The 18,105-nt window shown below is 37.6% G+C and overlaps 1 protein-coding gene across 12 annotated transcripts in view; it reads right to left on the bottom strand.

The window, feature by feature from the left end:
- IQSEC1 (IQ motif and Sec7 domain ArfGEF 1) overlaps positions 1–18,105 on the bottom strand; it is a 315,470-nt gene that overhangs the window by 190,047 nt on the left and 107,318 nt on the right. For 5 of the 12 annotated variants that reach the window (XM_083726914.1, XM_083726910.1, XM_083726909.1 and 2 more), the window contains exon 3: positions 648–734. The exons of 4 other annotated variants lie outside the window; for them this stretch is intronic. In XM_083726914.1, the coding sequence (XP_083583040.1) occupies positions 648–734 (87 nt within the window). Of the gene's footprint in view, positions 1–647; positions 735–12,425; positions 12,769–18,105 lie in introns of those variants that run through there. 3 more of the 12 variants (XM_083726904.1, XM_083726925.1, XM_083726923.1) reach the window with 2 other exon arrangements.

Consider the following 18,105-nt stretch of genomic DNA (forward strand, 5'->3'; position numbering starts at 1 on the left):
TTCACAGAACGGTGTTAATGAGTGAGCTTTGACTCACATTTCTTTCGCAAGTCGCTTTGAATCTTCTTTCCTGGAAAAAAGTGATTACCGATAATATTTTGGAATCGGCCCTTTGTCTCAGGAAGTAAGACCTCAGGACTTCATAGATGTGTATGCTATGAGTTGAGCATGAGCACTGGAAAGAGCTTCTCAAATAGGTGGCGCACCCTCCTTGCATGCTCATGAGCAAAATCACAGCAAACACAGACCTGCTTATGGGCCCTGTTTTGCCTGAGGTTTATTTATCTTGGGCAGGCAAAGGAGGAGTGGAAGGGAGCAGCAGAGCATGGTCTCAAGGTCTTGAGGGCTTTCTATGTGTTTGCTTGAAAGCGCCCTCATTGATGTATGCGGACGCTAATTGTTTAAATGTCATGCCATTTGTTTATTTAGTGAACATATAAACTGGGGGGAACTAGAAACGCTATACTGATTCTCTGTGGAAATTCTACATAGACCTGTACTATAAAAGAGTGTGTGCTTAAATGTTTTAAAATGTGATTTTTAAAGTAAAAAAAAAAATTATCATATAGAGGTACCAAAAATAAATATAATAAATGGTCAGGCCTGTCTATGAAAGGAAAAAGTGGGTGGACCATAACTACTCTTACCTGTACTCTGAGTGTGTGGCAGGGACAGTGAGCTGGGTATGGTACAATGGAGCTGGACAGCAAAACTGGTGCAGAGTATTTATAGACCTACGACACAAGGAAAAACAAAGTCAACACACTGAGTGTCTATTAAGGGGCTTTCTAATGGAGAGGTAGGTGTTAATGGTTATATCTGAAATGTTTCAATGAGTTTTTTTCCACTTTCTAAAAAATAAAATAAATATATTAAAACTCTCAAACTCCAATTACTGGAAAATAAAGGGGAATAATCCCCATACAAATGTATGCATACATCAGAAATGAGTATGGTGGGTGATTGCAATGAAGAGTTAAAATGTTGTTGGGGTGGGAAGGACCCCCTAAATGTATAACAAGTTTTTTAAATGGATGTCTTTGCTATATTCTGTACGGTAATAGCAAAGATATAAGTTAAGGGTTGGTTAGGATTTCTGCAGAAATATGAAGCAAGATATGCGGATCACTCTGCACCAGTCTAGCTGTTATTTTAAACTACTCCAAATTCTGTTATGCTTTCAGGCACTAGGAAAATAATCAGATACTCAAATAAATATAATATTTTAATAAGCTTGTGGTGTAATTTCTTAAGATAATGAACTATTTATGTAATGATGCAAAATCCTATTTTCCTTTTGATTCCATGGAACCAAGCACCAACGCATGTTCTGTAAGCCCTTTTTAGCATGAAAAAATATATAAATTTTACATCTTAAGAATTATTTCTCAGTATGCACCTGCAATTAAACCAGTCAAACAAAATATTGGAAAAATAATGCCAATGCATAAGATGACACAAAATGATACAACAAATAAAACAATATGTGAGATACATAGTAGTAGTATGCTTCATGGCTGACAGGTGTTATGAACATTTCAAGTTTGGTTTAGTACAGAAAATATTGTGTGATGAAACCGCAAAATCAAATTTCCTGAATAAAGCAATCTGGATAAGATGGTGAAGATGAAAAGCAATACCAATGATCTGATATAACTGGTATTCACTAGCTGCAATCCATTCTGCAAAATAAAACTTGAGACTATTCATGAAAAGATTATAATAATGTGTATTAAAAGTACTCCACTTGGCTCTCTTCGCTTCTTTTGCTCATGGCAGTTTCCCGGGAGCTTCAATAAGCACAGTGTATTTTTAGTTTCAGGTGATTAAAGTCAGAGTCCTATGAGGTCATCCTCTTAAAAGATCAAAAAGACGAGTTAAGCAGAAATATGTCATGCTGTCTGTCTCCAGAAAGAGGAGGGAGTCAAGCACTAATCTTTTAAAAATGAAGGTCAGGTTGCTCTGACTCTTGCTGCTAAGACTTAGATCAGAAGCATCATTAGCAAGTGAGAATAGTCTACTTACTATATTCTACTATAAAGTTGAAAACAGATGGTCACACTTTCCTCTTGGGTTGTAATGTGTGATGACTTACAGTCAGGTTTTTCCTACTACAGTGAGTTCAAATGTAATACCAAACCATAGTTTGCCCACTTGTGGGCTTCGGCTCTGCCCTATCCACATCCCCTTATGCATTCTGCTTCCCTATCTGACTTGCAGGTTTGGAACAAGGCGTACAGTTTGCCACTGCGGATGAATTGGCAAACTATGGTTTGTGTTTGTCCCTCCAACGAAAAATGAAAATCCACTTAAAACTATGGTTTCTAACTGTGATTTGGGGGAGAAGCAGTAGTTGGCTGATTCAGATATAATGGCAGGCCAAATAGTTTGTCGAAATCAAGAAGCCTAGAAGGAAACTGGAACAATGCACAAGGGAAAAAGGGACAGGGCAGCAACTTAGCCCAAGCATGGCCAAACCATGGTTTGGCATTACAGTTGAAATGTTTTACTGAGATGGTTTAGGAATGTTGTATTATCTCATTTTTGATCTCAACATGATCTACATGTAAAGTTTTTATTTTGCTCATTTTGCTTTTTATAAACTTGTCTTAACATTTATTTTTATTGACAATGTTACCATGTATTTTTTTATTCTTTGTAAACTGCGAAGAGCTTTTATTTATAGTTAAACAGTATACAGATTTTGTTAAATAAGAAATATTATCTATGATAGCAAGGAGAAATATATCTGATTAAACATGAATCATATTGTTTATCCAAAATGTTCAAAGCTAAGAAGACTGATTGTTATACTTAACCAAAAACAGTGGGAGGTGTTTGAAAATCGTGAAACATCTTTTGGGCAGCAATAAAACCCAAAAGAGTTCGATGGGCTGTTTTGCAAATAATTTAAATTTTTAAAAGTCTTCCTACTGAAGATATGCTGCAAAGTTTTGTTTTGTTTTCCATTTTAGTCTTCATTTCTTTCAAGCATCCTTTAATTCCCAAGTTGTTGTTTTTTCCTTGAACAGCCATTAAATGCCTCTAATTTCTAAGTACCATAAACAGTAATAAATCAGTCCTTGCTCAAAAAGCTGAATACAGTATTTTGGGATCTGGGGCTTTGGCTATCACCCGAAGAACTGTATGCTTATAACATGACTTACCAGTGCCACCATGTCATCATTAGTACCTTTTTATTATAAGCAGAATTTCATATTAGAAATAAGTCTGCAATTAAAAAAAATCTAAAGCCATATTTCCCTATACAATCACTTCACACAATGGTCCCTTGTTATTTCCCAGTCACTATAAATTCAAAGTATAATTTGTGGACCAGTTTCTATCTGTAGACTGTATTTCCTACTGTAAACAAACGATGTATTCCTCTTGTCTAACAGACAAAATTCTGAAAGCTAGTATTTGTTTAATAAAACATTAGCAAATGAACAGCATCTTCTGCAACGATGTTCATCAGTTGTCAAATCCTTTCTGGCTGCATCTCTGTCCCAATACAAATGCACCATCTGGCTAATCGGCATAGAAATAAAAAATGCAGGCTTAAATTGGGGGTGGGGCAATCTGAATTGAGACAGCAGCATGGAAGATAGTTTTCTTTGTGTAAACAGGAGAGGGAATCTATCAGCTCCACACACCAACCTCCAGTTTAATGTGCAGTTCGGAACTCAGAGCCATGTTCCAAAGAGGAAACCACATTCAGTTCCTTTGTCTCTCACCTCCCTCTCTTTCTCAAGTAAGCAAAGAAACTGACATAAATTGTATTATTTTTAAGTTCAGATACTTTCGCTACTAAATACATTTTTGTGTAAGAAGGCTTTCCGCTGCAGTGTGATCTAGTGATTACTACTGGTTGCATACAGTAATTGTAGCAAAATTCATTTTAGAGTAATTATTTATTGCATTTCCCCTCATTTTATGCAATTATCGTTGCATTTTATTGTGCACCTCTTTGAGAGCTTTGGTGGGTAGGAGGGTCAGGTGAAGAACAAGGAAGAGGTAGAGAACAGAGAATGAGAGCGACTGATTGGGTGGCTGTTAACATAAAAGGAAAGGCTGTTGGAAGTGCACCTCTGATTTTCAAGGATGGGAATATGATGCGCAGTCAGAAGCCATTTGGGAAAGGAAAGGATCAGCCGGGCAACCACTCCCATGATTTACTGGCAAATCACGTAAGTAAAAATGAAACATGAATGAATGCCACTGTACTTGTTGCTTTAAAAACAGGGGTGGTTGTGGTAATCTATATTTTTGTAAATTGGGTTTCTGGAGTAGGGTGTGTCATGAGACCTACTTTACATAGGATAACCGTCTCTTTGAAAGTGCCATCTATTTAAATGGCTGTGCAGTACAACTATAAGCCGGTTCCTGCATTGCTGGGGATTGAGTCTCAGGGTCTTTCCAACATTACAATTCTATGATTCTATGAAGGGAGAAAAGGGCCTGTGAAATTGTCCTGCAACAGTTAACACCTGGACAGCAAACCGAGAAGGTACAGTATTCTCCTGGTGAGATATAAATTTATTATTATTTAAAAAAATCTACACATATAAACTAACACATGCACATTTAAAGTGTATTTGTGCTCTCTTTTCTGGTGGTGCATTCACTCCCTCTTTTGGCAATGTGTAAGTTGCCATGCTATTCCGGAATTCAATATAGCCTGGTCCCCAATTCTAAGGGTGTAGAGAAAGAGGAGACTGCAGTTGGCCAATGGAAGGACAACCCATTAATAGTTACATGGGGGAATCTTGGTTATCACAAGAAAGATGATTGATTGATTGATTTACAGGAAGATGCTGAAAAGAAAGTGAAAAGAGAAAACTAGGTGTGGATTGTTTGGGAGAAGGACAACAGACACATGTTATCTAAAGGGAATGCCAATTTTTAACTTCTGAAGAGAGAGGTGGTAATGCTTCAATGTACATACAGGCCATCACTTGGAAAGCTCTGGAAAAGATTGATGCTATAATTGCTCACTGGTGATGAGAAAGGTGTTATTGATTATCATCTGTCATGGATTCACAGATCTTGAATCACTAGTCACTTCTGGCTATGGCTCAGTTGCAAAACAGTTATATAGTACACATATGTGTATTACAATCATGTTATTTGCCTTGCAATTTGTGGTTTGCCTCATCACATTTGTCATCCGTAGCTATCTGCTTACATGTACTTATAAATCCCACTTTCTGCTTGTTGGCTGCTGGAGTCTGCCCATCACCTCATGGACAGAAGTGTTACTATTTTCATGAAATGTTAAAGGGTATGGAAACGTGTATGAAAACCAAGCAGTTCCTGTAAACAAACACTACAGTTTGAATTGCTGTGAGAATGGGAGATTATGGCTGCTCAATAGGTGAAAAATTGAGACTGAAAGACTGCGCAACTTTTTGAAAAATGCAGCTTAAGTTTAGGGTGAATTGTATTTTTACAATTACACTAAAATGCCTCTGTGTGTAGTTTAAAGAAAACAACCAGCAACAACCTTCAGCTGTAATTACTGAACCCAAGACAGAAAAATCTTTGCTTCCTGTGAAACTGGTGCTCCTTTCCTACCTGCTTAGTGAAAAAAACTGCACTATTTTTTTTTAATCACAGGCTACATGTTGGGGTAACATTTACCAAGTGGTCCGGCCTGTCTCTCTTTCCCCTGAAAGGTTTAGGGAGATATTCCCACACCTGCAAATGGATTTCCTGGTATGACCATGTAAGCATGTAATGTCACCTGCTTTTGTGCTATCAATTTTGTTCTATAAATTTTGTCTCCCACTACCTGACCTTTTCAGAACCATGTTCGCTTTACCCTCACCCCATCCCCTCAAAGGACTAGAAAAAACCCACTGTGAAAGTTTGCCCAAGCACTAGTTATAATGGCCCTTATTTAACAACATTAAGCTGATGGACCCATTTGTTATCTGCCAGCATTTTTACAATACTACATGCCAAATCAAGTGCATATTAAAATTTACTAACTAAATCAGATAACATTTCCCATGTGTGACATACCGTAGAGCATTAAAATTGTTTGGATCATTCAAGATGAAACCCATAATAAGATCAAACCACTCTAATGCTAAAACAAAGGCAGAAGCAGCAGAACAAATTAAATATAAATTTATTCTCTATATACATTTAGCTTCTTTTGGTGATTTTCCACAGTGTATTTGCCTTCGACTGAAACATTTTAATCGCGCACTTAAAAACAACATATGACTTTCTTGGTTTGTGAAGCTCTTAGTGGAATTCTAGAATGACATTTTTAAAACGACTATTAAAGAAGCAAATTGCAAATCTGCATTGGAGTGGAAATTCCAACAACCTGATAAAAATGAGTGGTATCATCTATGTTATTAAAACATCATCAACAGGAAAGAGGGGAAAAAAGATGATAAATATTCTAGGGAAGGGGTGCAGTTCAGTGGTAGAGAATCAGCTTGCATGCAGGCCACTGGGAAAGACTCTTTGCCTGAAACCCTGGAGAGCCGTAGACAGCCAATGTAGACAGCACTGATATAGATGGACTGATGGTTTGGTTCGGTATAAGGCAGCTTCCTTACACTTACTATAAATTTAAAGTTTTAGAATGCATTCCTGCTCCTATTTGCTCATATAAATTTCCCTGGAATCAGTGGGACACACCATGTATCCTGCATCCTATTTGCACAGGTTATTCACTGGAACTCCCAACTTCAAAACATTGGCTTATTTCTCTTTTCTGATAGAACTATGACCTAGAGATTGCTCCCCCACCCCCAGTGTGAGACTTCAGGCTGCTACAGTACCATTTTGAGAGAGCTTATGTAGCAAGATCAAGTCCTGGCTTTTTCATCATCGTTAACGAATTTAAAGCGGTCCATGCTTTTAATAGCCATAACTATGATCAAGTCTTAACTAGGCACAGACCTTGACCATGGTGAAAGCTACTGGGGATTTTGGCTCCGCTGACCATTAAGTCTGATTAAAGCTTACATCTGTACCAACCTTGGGCATTCTCAAGGAACGCTGGCAAAATCCGAAAGGAAGAGCTGAACCTTCATCCTCTTTCCAATCTCTTAACCATGGTAACCAGCCCATACAGTTTGAATCATACAAATCCTTGTTAAAATACATGTACACTTAGAACTGAAAACATATGGTCTGAAACTAGTTACATTTGCATTGATGTTTGCATGGTCCCCACCAACAGACGGCTATGTGGTTGTAGAAAACTCCTCATTTTATTTTCATATGCACAATGTTAAAAATTGAGATTATCAGCCCAAGGAGCAGTGCTACTGAAAGTTCATTTCATAGATAAACTTAATGAAGTTCATCGGTTGAAAAGAAGATTGCCTCTAAATGCAGCCAACCCCCCCCCAAAAAAGAACACACATCACAATCATAGTAATTATTATTACTATGTCTAGATATTTGGTGATCTACATTTCAATTGAGAATTTAGAAACAATTAGCATGATCCAGTCCCAGCATGAGAATTCAGAGATACAGTATAAGGAACACTCGCACTCATCTGCACCAGTGAAGAAGCTTCAAAATAAATTGTACTCAGACTTCCCAGGTGCCACACCAATGCCATGCCCAACTTAACATGATGGGGTATGGGCATCCTCCCCTCCCATCAGCATCAAGCTGCCTATGTATTTGCATGTAGACTGCTAGTGCTTGGAATGCATAGAAGACAAAATTTAAAAAAATCATCTTCTGGGATAAAATCAAAATATCTAGTACAGCATTCTGATAGCAGCCTGCCATATGTCTTTGGAAGCTTTCAAGCAGAGCAGGGAGACGATGTCTCTCTACTGTCACTAGCATCTGATCTTCAAAGGAATATTACTTCTGAAAATGGAGGATCTGGCTCACTCTGGTGAGCAGATACAGGAAGTGTGCATATGTGGAAATTATATTGAGAGAGCCCATTTCAATATCAACTGAGAATTCTGGATTTAGCAGTCAGCAGGATTGAATAGATTCTTTGTGCAGTGGCTCACTGACTCTTATAAACAAGACACTGAATTCTGGATTTGGGTAGCCATTGCAACTCATTCTACGCATTCCTTCCCAGTCTGAAACTCAGGGAACTATATAGATTTGACCTAGACACAAGCTTTCTTCTCTCTCAACAATTAGACATGCTGTCAGTGCATGGAAGGGAGAGTAGGATTATGCTTGCTGGCCCCACTGCAATCTCTGTCTGTTAATATGGCTTTGTGTATGCAGAGCCTATGCACGTAAATTCTGTTTCAAAGCAACATAGGGACATTGGAGGGCACAGCCAATGTGCATTGCCTGTGCACAGCTCTGCGTGAAAAGAACGAAAAAACCTCTGGGAGGGATTGTCCTTCATGGGCTGTGTTGATGTTGGGACTATGGTGTGACTTTGCTGCATTTGCCCGTAGATAAGAAACTGAAGTACGCCCTAAGCTTTTGCTATAAACCTGTATGTCCTGTGTGGCATAGTGGTCAGACTGTTGAATTCTTGGTTAAAATCCCCACTCAGCCAATGAGCTCGATGGGTGACCTTGGGCCAGTCACTTTCTCAAAGCCTAGCCCTCCTTCAAAGGTTTGTGAGGATAAAATGGGGGGGGGGGGGAGAGAAAACCATGGTATGCTACCTGGAGCTCCTTGCAAGAAAGGCACAATGTAAGTGTAATATAGTAGTAGTAGTAGTAGTAGTAGTAGTAGTAGTAGTAGTAGTAAAGGTATATGAAATCATGTGTCCACATAAACTAATCAGATGAACTGTTCATTTTAAATTGATGACTGATTTGGAAATCACTCCCCGATTCTATACAACCATAATGGTTATTAGAATCCTGTGAAACAACACCTTGACAATTCTTATTCAATAGAACTGGCATACATTATGACTCACAGTTATAGCATGAAGTGTGCTTAAGTAAAAGCAAAAGATACCCACCAGACATGAAAGAAAATGAAATGTGGCTAATTGGCAAAACTCACTTGGCTTCCCTTATGAGAAGACTCCTATTAGATTCTGTCACAGACTTGCTTATTAGCATGGTAAAGAAAAAAGCCCAAGCTAATCCATTTCTTTGCTGAAGTATATGAAGTTCTTTGCAGATATTTATTGCTAACCTACACAGCAGAGCTTCCAGAGCTTCTTAATGCAACTTCTAAATTCCATCATGAATCTTAAAAGAATCTAGGGTTTTCCAAATGTGAGGTGCTGTTCTGCCTTTTTCAGAATGGAGATAAGCCCATTTTTAAAAGAATATACTCCACCCAAATAAAACATGCTATCAAAAAGGAGATTTGTTTGTTTATGCAGTCACCAACAGGCATAAAACAACTAGCCTTTCTAGAGATTTCCGCTTTGGTCTCATATCTTTATGAGTCATATTTTCAGAGGTTATTTTTAGCTATGAGTTTTAAATAGGTCATAACTCTTTCCAAACCTTCACCAACAGCCAAGTAAAAATTCAAAAATGATATGCATTCCTTGGTTTCAAACAAAATAAGGTGGTGTGTTTATATCAGAAAATCAGTCAATCACAAATTGGTTCAACAACAGATATCACCTTACCTATTATATTTCTCTTCTAATGCTGTTTCTAAACATCTACAACACTTCATGGCTATTTTAACAATGCAATGTTAGCTACATAAAACATACTGTTCCTTTCTGTTACCCCTAAGTAACCAATTTATTTTCATCAGTACTCAGCAAGAGATGCCAGCGTAATATGCATGTTGTAGAATATAATCAACTTAGTTAACATTCCTAATGGTGAATTATTAATAAATTATTAACAGAAGAAGCTGAAGTAGCAGAGAAATTTTAAAAGAACAGCACACAATACATTCCTGATAATTGATAATTTTCTCATGATTTTTTTTTTACTATACAGCAATTCAATTGGGTGATATCTAACTTAGTCGGACTCAGAGTAGACTGATTGAAAGAAATGGACTTCAGGTCCATAGATTTCAATGAGTTTGAGTATGACTAACATCAGATATCAGATATCACCCATCAAATACTTAAGACAGATACATCAGAAAGCTCATTTTAAAAACAATACTATGTGGAAACAACATGGCAGTAGCTAAATAGAAAAATAAAAATATTGAGATGGTGAAAGGAAATCATTTATGGCAAAGCAAAGTTTGTTACCCAATATGTGTTTCATCCATGGAAAATCTCTTCTGCTAAAATAATAGAACCCATCTATGTTTCTGGTAAAGGGCTGAAGACAAGATTTTGAACACTCTTAACAGCTCAAAGTATCTGTTCATGGTGTCAGTGTGTGTCTGTGTGTCTTTTAAAGAAAAGCTCCTAAATATCTAGACACCATGAAAACATTTAAAGGCATTATTTGAAACATCAAGATACAATCTGTGCAGCCTCGGTTTGATCTATACTTCTTGCCAGATAGGACTTTATCTTTATAGATACCCTTAAAGAAAACAAATACTGTTTTTTTCAATCAAACTACAATATAAAACTTGAAATGAAAGGAGACAAAGCCTTACATTCTACAGTACATGTTCTCACATGGTCCTGGCTCTGTTACACATGGAAAGGAGACATTGCTCTTTAATTTTTAAAATAAAGCACTGGCATTGTAAGGAAGTAATCTCTAAATAACTCAAATAATTAGATCCACAAGGAAACCCTTCCTCATCAGGACAGACAAGTAATGTGCTAAGGAACTAAACAGTGAGCAGAAGTCATGGATCATCCTTGCCACCTTACAGGTCTGTATAACGGTGGCATTCGTGATCAAATATGCTCAAGAAAGCAATTAATGTTGTTATATGAATGTAATATATTATCATTATAGTTCTATACTGGACAACATATTATGTTTTCCTGCACGGATTATACATAGTCGATTTAATGTTTGCTAACCCCAACCCAAAAATCAGAACCTCTGCTAACTAATGCAAGTGAAATCTAGTATAGTAGATTTTTTTCCATCGGACAAAATAGCACTAAGACATTGGGTTGTTCACCATTTAGAGTACAGAATGTAGATTAAGTTACTGTCTGAATCCAAGCACGGAAAACTGGCATAAAATATCAGCAATCATCCAGATAGTCAAAGAGATACTTCTTACTTTCACCCCAAAGCTGCAATCCTCAAATGTACCCATCTCAATAACCAATACTCTGGAATAAGTTGTTCCAAGGGTTTCCTCCCACAATAATTCCTCCAGAACTACTTTATTAAAGTTAATGGCAATGGGCTGTGGTTTGAAATCTCGATCCAAAAGCAAGCAAAGTCAACCTTTTGGATTAAAGCCAGTTTTATTCCCACTGAAACCTTTCATCCAAGCAATAGTTACCTGTGAATATAGAAGTTTTGCTTCTTAAAATGGAATACTGGGTTTAAATTTAACTTCAGCTGAGTTGTACAAATCAGACTTCAATTAAGATGAATTATGGCAAGGTCTGTGCTGCATAGCACCTCTCTCGTACGTGGCTGGTTTTCAGGAAGTCTATTTGTGGGGATAAGCTTACTGGGAACTGGCGGGTCAAAAAATGCAAACTTACGCATTACAGTAATAGATTTGAACAGTAACCACATTCTGGTACTTCTATTGACATTAACAATGCACAATACGATTGCAATAAAATCAAGACATATTTGAAATATCGAACCTTTTGAATTCTGTGCTTCAGACAAAATGGTGGAATTAGCATAATACAGTGAAATATACTATCAGGCATTCATCTATTTTTTGTCTAAATCTGCTTAAAGTGATAGGCATACTAGTATAATTGACTTTATGACTGCAGGTTCATGAATCAAAGTCTATGGTGTTCTTCCAATATATTCACCTCATACAGTCTCCTTATGACTGCAATTTCCCACCAGGATTGTGGAAACTATAATATCATATCATCAAGAAAAACCCCAAAAGCACACACATTGCTCTGAAAACTAAATCCCTGCAGTGTTAATATTATGAACAATGGCTTATCTAGTACATTAATACTGTGCCAAGCAGAATGAAATTATATATTGCTGTGTCACAAGCAGCATCAAGGACATATATATCTAAAACCATTTTCTAAATAAGCAATGAACAAAAGCATTTATACAAAATGGAAGGTATTTATCATTGAGAAATACTCCTAAACACAATCTCTTTCAATCACTCTTTTGCTGAAAAATCCCATGTTTAAAATAGCCAGGTTTGACCAAATCACTAACAGGTCTCTCTTTATTTCCTACGATGCTGAATTATTTCAACATTTGCAGCCCTGAAGCCATTCAGCTACAGAATTTCAACATGCACATCAATGTGGTGCTGGAAGGTAACACCCATAAAATGGTTCGTGAAGAGAAAGCTGCTGTACTATGAATGAATTGCTATTCTTATTCCCATCTTCAATAATATGGATGCTAATGGATAACAAAGAGGAGAATACTTACAAATTACACCTTCTGCAAGCCATCCTTGATTTTTTGAGAAGACTCTTTGTTTCTTTTCTTCTTCTAAGGTAGAACACGTCTCTCCTCCAGGAATCAAAATTCACATTCACAGCTTTCACAGACTCATTCACTCTCAAAGAGGAATACCACAGATAAGGGAACCTGTGATGTAACCAGCATCAAATGCTGCACCAAGGGCTCTAAGGGGCTATATTTTGCAAAAGGAAAAGGTTTTTCTGAGGAGGAGGAGGAGGAGGAGGATTGGCAGTGTGCAAGCCACGAGTACGGGACTCACATTTACGCTCTCTGTCTCATGAGAAATCTTCAATTTATAATGAGATTATTGTATTTAAAATAGAACCACAATTGCATTCTCCTATCTTACTGTTTCATATTTTTTTAAAAATCAGGTGATGCAGTTTTAGAATTCACCATCGTTTTATGAACAGTGTAGTACAGTCCAAACTAGAAAAAGGCCATTGGTCCTTTTATCTCCATGGTAACAGCAGCATCTGTGGAGGCAAATTCTACACCCTTCTTTACTGCAGAGTCAATATATAGTGATACACGATGCTGCTAACTGACAAAGCAGAAGATGGAAGAAAAACAGGTGAATGAGAATATATTTTGGTAATTTGTTTCAGAACAACTGCTTTATAGCAATATTTAGATGTAAAAGGGCATTTTTGTTTTACATGATAGTCCTTCCTTCAGTCTGCACTAGAAGTCTTACTCTTTGAGCATCATAGTTCGTCTGCTGCTTCCAGTATAGGTATTTGAGGAAGCTATACACATGCCTCTTTGATTAAAAATATGCACACCATGTCTTGACAATCAGTGTACACATAAAACACCTTAAATATAAGAATATTGCACCTAATTTCCACACATCTTTTAAATTATCTGAAATCTAATCATATAAAGAAAACTTGCATTACAAAATGTTTGATTTTATTAAAAAACAACAACCCTCTCCTTCCCCACTTTCTTCAACTGTTGCCTTTTCATGATGTTTCTCCCTTCCAAGGCCCATTTACCAAAATGTCTATATAAAATAAAAATGGAATGGGGAGTGGCACTCTTTCTACTGAACCATTTCACTAAAAGCTCCGCTAGAATAGAAAGAAGCCTCATGCGATGCTTTCTTTGAATAAAGACCCCTGAGCAACATTTCCTCTAAGGTGATAGAATCTAGTCAGGGAACCAAGGAAGCAATTCACTCATAACAATCTTACTGACTGCCATAGTGAACAAGGGAAAGTCACCTAAATTTTAGAGTGATTCAGCATTCTTTCAACATAATTAAGATAGCCAATCTGTCTCTTTTGGCAGATGAGTCATTATGATGCCCATCTGCTCCCATTAGTAAGTAAAATATATTACAAGGACAATGTATATTCATGGATAAGCCTAAGGTATGAACAAAAAGTTATCATGCAGCCTGGAAATGTTTCAGCTACCTAATAGAGAAAGTTGTCAGACCAATGTTGATCATCACCCACAAGGTCTAATAAGATTCTTAAGTAGCAGAGGTACATGGGGTTTTGTGAATGGTGACATGCTTAATAATTTAAAGAAGATAAAGTAAATAAGGGAAACATATTTTATAGCTGTGTTTGTAACATTTGGCATGCACATCTGCAACTGTCCAGCGTTTCAACATTAGGTGGATCTTCGTATCTTATATCTCAATTTTCCTTCACTTTGAATTAAGGTTATCATTTGGCACACACATACAAGGAAGCAATGGATTATGGGCATCTGTCCCAACATTTCAACAAACTGTTTTGCAACTAAGCCTTCTCTGGAGCAAAGTAAAAGGTAACTAAACTGAGTATCTTCCAAATAAATGGATCGTATGGGAAATCCTTTATAAAGTAACATTGTCACTAGTTATCTAAGTAGATTTGTTACTAAAATGACAGTTCATTTAAATAATAGTGCCTAATTTCACTTAAGATGGCCATGCATTTAAAAATTAATCAGAGCTGCAGAAAAGCCTTTCTATTATTAATTGATTGTTATATATGAGAAAGGAGGAGGGAGAGGGAAAGAGAATGGCAGCAGCAATTTAGCACAGTTTTAAAAAAAATTCCTGTTAAATTTTTTTGAAAAGAATAATCATGGCAACGATGTAAAATTAAACTGAAGCCTCTTGTCTGCAAGGATGTGCTGTTTTCTAAGCATTTATGTCCTATCTCCTTATGCAGCTTAAGTGTGCACTGTTCATTTGCATTTTTGTATGCTTAATCCTCTCCCACCATAGGGATAGAAAAGTCCCTCATTGTAGCAATCCTTTCACTAGATTACAGTGGTACCTCGAGTTAAGAACTTATTTCGTTCTGGAGATCCGTTCTTAACCTGAAACTGTTCTTAACCTGAAGCACCACTTTAGCTAATGGGGCTTCCCACTGCCGCCACACTGCCGGAACACGATTTCTGTTCTCATCCTGAAGCAAAGTTCTTAACCTGAGGTATTATTTCTGGTTACAGATAGGTAGCCGTGTTGGTCTGCCATAGTCAAAACAAAATTTTTTTTTTCTTCCAGTAGCACCTTAAAGACCAACTAAGTCAGTTCTTGGTATGAGCTTTCGTGTGCATGCACACTTCTTCAGAGCTCATACCAAGAACTGACTTAGTTGGTATTATTTCTGGGTTAGCGGAGTCTGTAACCTGAAGCATCTGTAACCCGAGGTACCACTGTATCAGAAATCATTCAAATCTACTAAAAACAATGTTCAGCTTTACTTTTACCAATGCCCATCACCCATGTTATTCTTCAAACACTCTAGGTCACTGGACTACAAAATTGTAGGATAAAGGCGAATATAACTCTAGTATGTTTGAATCTAATTAGTGCATGAGTTACCATAAGCTGTCCTGCCAGGTTTGGTTGAGACGAAGTGGGTCACCAAGCCTTATCTCTCGCTCTCCAAGTGGATTTCAACAAGTAAGGAGCTCAACCACATGGCTTTAACCAGCCTCTTTTGTTTCAGACCAGAATGGAGTCTGAAACGAGTAGCTTTCTCTACTAGTAGTTTAGAAACTTTTACCTTTTGTAACTAAGCAACATTTCAACTGCCTGTGCATCTTTTCTGACTGCTTTATGGGAAAACACCTGAATCTGACCTTTGAAGAGTTTTGTAAGTAAAGTATTTTATGACCTACCAAATGTGTGGTCCACCTCAATGTTAGGGAAGTGGGATAGCTTGGAAATAGCTTTTAAAAAGTGACATTCTGGGATTTACTGGAAGGGCAAATTTTTACTGTTTTATAGCCTATATTCCCATTCTTTTCTTTCTTGTATATTTTGTGATGTTAAATCTCTGCTAGGGTTTTCTCACCAAAGTGTACTTGGCCCCAACTTGGGTCTTGGCTTCCAGGGTTCCAACAGAAATAACTGTATGGCAATATGAGGCCCCAAAAGTAATTTAGTACTGGGGGATATTCCATCACTCCCTGACCAAAATACTCAGGATGATAATGAAATCAGAGGGGCACCCAAAGAAGAAAGTGTCATAGTAATGGGTGTATTCAATTCCCTTACATAGACCAGATAAAGGAATGCTCTGGTCACAGCAAATGACTACTACACTAAATGACTGTGCCCTAAAACACTGGAATAAACTCCAGGGGAAGTGACTCTCAGTAAAACAGTAAGTGGTGCCCAGGACTTAGTGAGAGATCTAAACATCACTGAACTATTTGGAAACAGCGGCTACAATGCTATCAAATTCAACATCTATGTAACTGGACAATTGCCAAGCAAGTCCAACACCTATGAGTTCAAAAGAGGAAACTTCTCCGAAATGAGAAGTGACTGGCATAAAAGAAATTGAAAGGGAAAGTCAAGAAGGTCATACTTTTCCAGAACATATGGGGATTACTCAAACCCACACTATTAGAAGCTTAACTTGAATGCATACCACAGGTCAGGAAAGTTACCACCAAGTACAAAAGGTCATGAGTGCGATTAACAAGCAGCATCAAGGAAACTATTAACGGGGGGAAATGATTTGTTCAGAAAATAGAAGTCTTGTTCAAATGGAGGGGGAGGGGAAGGAGGACAAACTTGTACAAAATAACTACATGTAGGCAATAGCAACACAAACAAAAAAGAACTTTGAGAAGCGTATCATGGAAAACATCAAGACCAACTTTTTAAAAAAGTATTTCAACTGGGTAGGAAGGTTGGGATGAAAGAGGGTGGGGCAAGAGTGTGCTAAAGGATCATAAGAAGATTGTCTATGTCTTCACTGCAGAAGATGGAGAGTAGATATCGATGCCTGAACTAACATTTTCAGAAAGGGAGTCTGAGAAACCAAGGCAAACAGTGGTGACAAGTGGTAAGGTTCTTGACTTTATTTACAAGTTGAAAACAGACAAATAACTGAGTCCAGATTATATCCATACAAAACTTCTTAAATAACTCAAATGTGGAGTTTTCTAACAGAAGCTGCAACATGTCCCTAAGATTGATCTAAGCAATAAAAGACTGGAAAGTGGCCAATGAATAATTTAAAAAAAAAAAGGTTGCAGGAAATTACAGGCAAGTTAGCTGAATAACTGCTCTGGGTAAATTGGTGGAAAGTATTATGAAAGATAACGTTACTAAGCATATAGAAGGACAAGTCTTGCTGAAGAAGACCCAGCATAGCTTCTGCAAAGGTAAGTCCTGCCTCCACAACATTTTAGAGGATATTAATAGACATGTGGATGCAAGTATTTAGTAAACATTATTTACTTGGACTTCCAAAGTATGCACATCAGATACAGTTCTTTAAGCAGCAGAGGACACTCAACTTCACCGTTAACAAGATCCTATGGGGAGGGGTAATTTGGTTGTGAAAACAGACATGAAGAAATGTATTATTGAAGGACAATTTCTACCTAGCTCCCAATCCGTCAATCTGTAAAGTGGCAAATCTTCACACATTTCCAACAATATTTAAATGATTTCTGTGTGAAATTTTTGAGCTCTGGCAGGTGAGGCTTCACAAATATGCAATGCTGCTCTGCTGTCAGCATGAGGGCAGCACATTAAGTGCATCCTTTGGTTCCCATCACTACAGGGTGTTTTAGGGAAGAGTCAGGAGGTTCGTTGATCGAGCTGAGGCTCCAAGAATAGAGAAGGAGGCAAATTTTGCCAGTCTGTCCTCCTTCAGCCCTCCTCCATGCCACCTTCCACACTGTTTTGAAAGGTTCCCCAACCCTCTGGAGCAGATAGCGGGGGGCCACAGGGGAAGTGGTAATTGACAAAAATCCCGTCTTCCCTGTTCCACTGACAAAATACACCAAAGTCACACAACTTTCCTTTTGTAATGGCTTCCTTGCCCCATGCTTTTTAAAGGAATTGCTTCCCTGCATATCTCACATGTCCTTCCCAATAACTTTACATATAAGGGGAATGATTCCATAGTGAACAAAACATTCAAAGAATATATTTATGGTAATTATTCCACACAGTTTGATTAATTCAAGGCATGGAATTGTAAAATCTCCAAGACACTGGTACTGCTTTCTTGCTTTCTAGATCTTTCTTAAATTAAGTGGCCCTTTGCCACGAGGAGCAACAAAACTATAGCCTTATGGGACACCATGGGGCATTGTTCCTGTTAACATGCTTCAGGACCTCCAGTGGTTTGTGGGAAATGGGGAGAAGATTGTGCTCCCCATCTAA

This window comes from Podarcis gaigeae, assembly GCF_964106915.1.
Source record: "Podarcis gaigeae genome assembly, chromosome: 2".
Classification (NCBI taxonomy): domain Eukaryota; kingdom Metazoa; phylum Chordata; class Lepidosauria; order Squamata; family Lacertidae; genus Podarcis; species Podarcis gaigeae.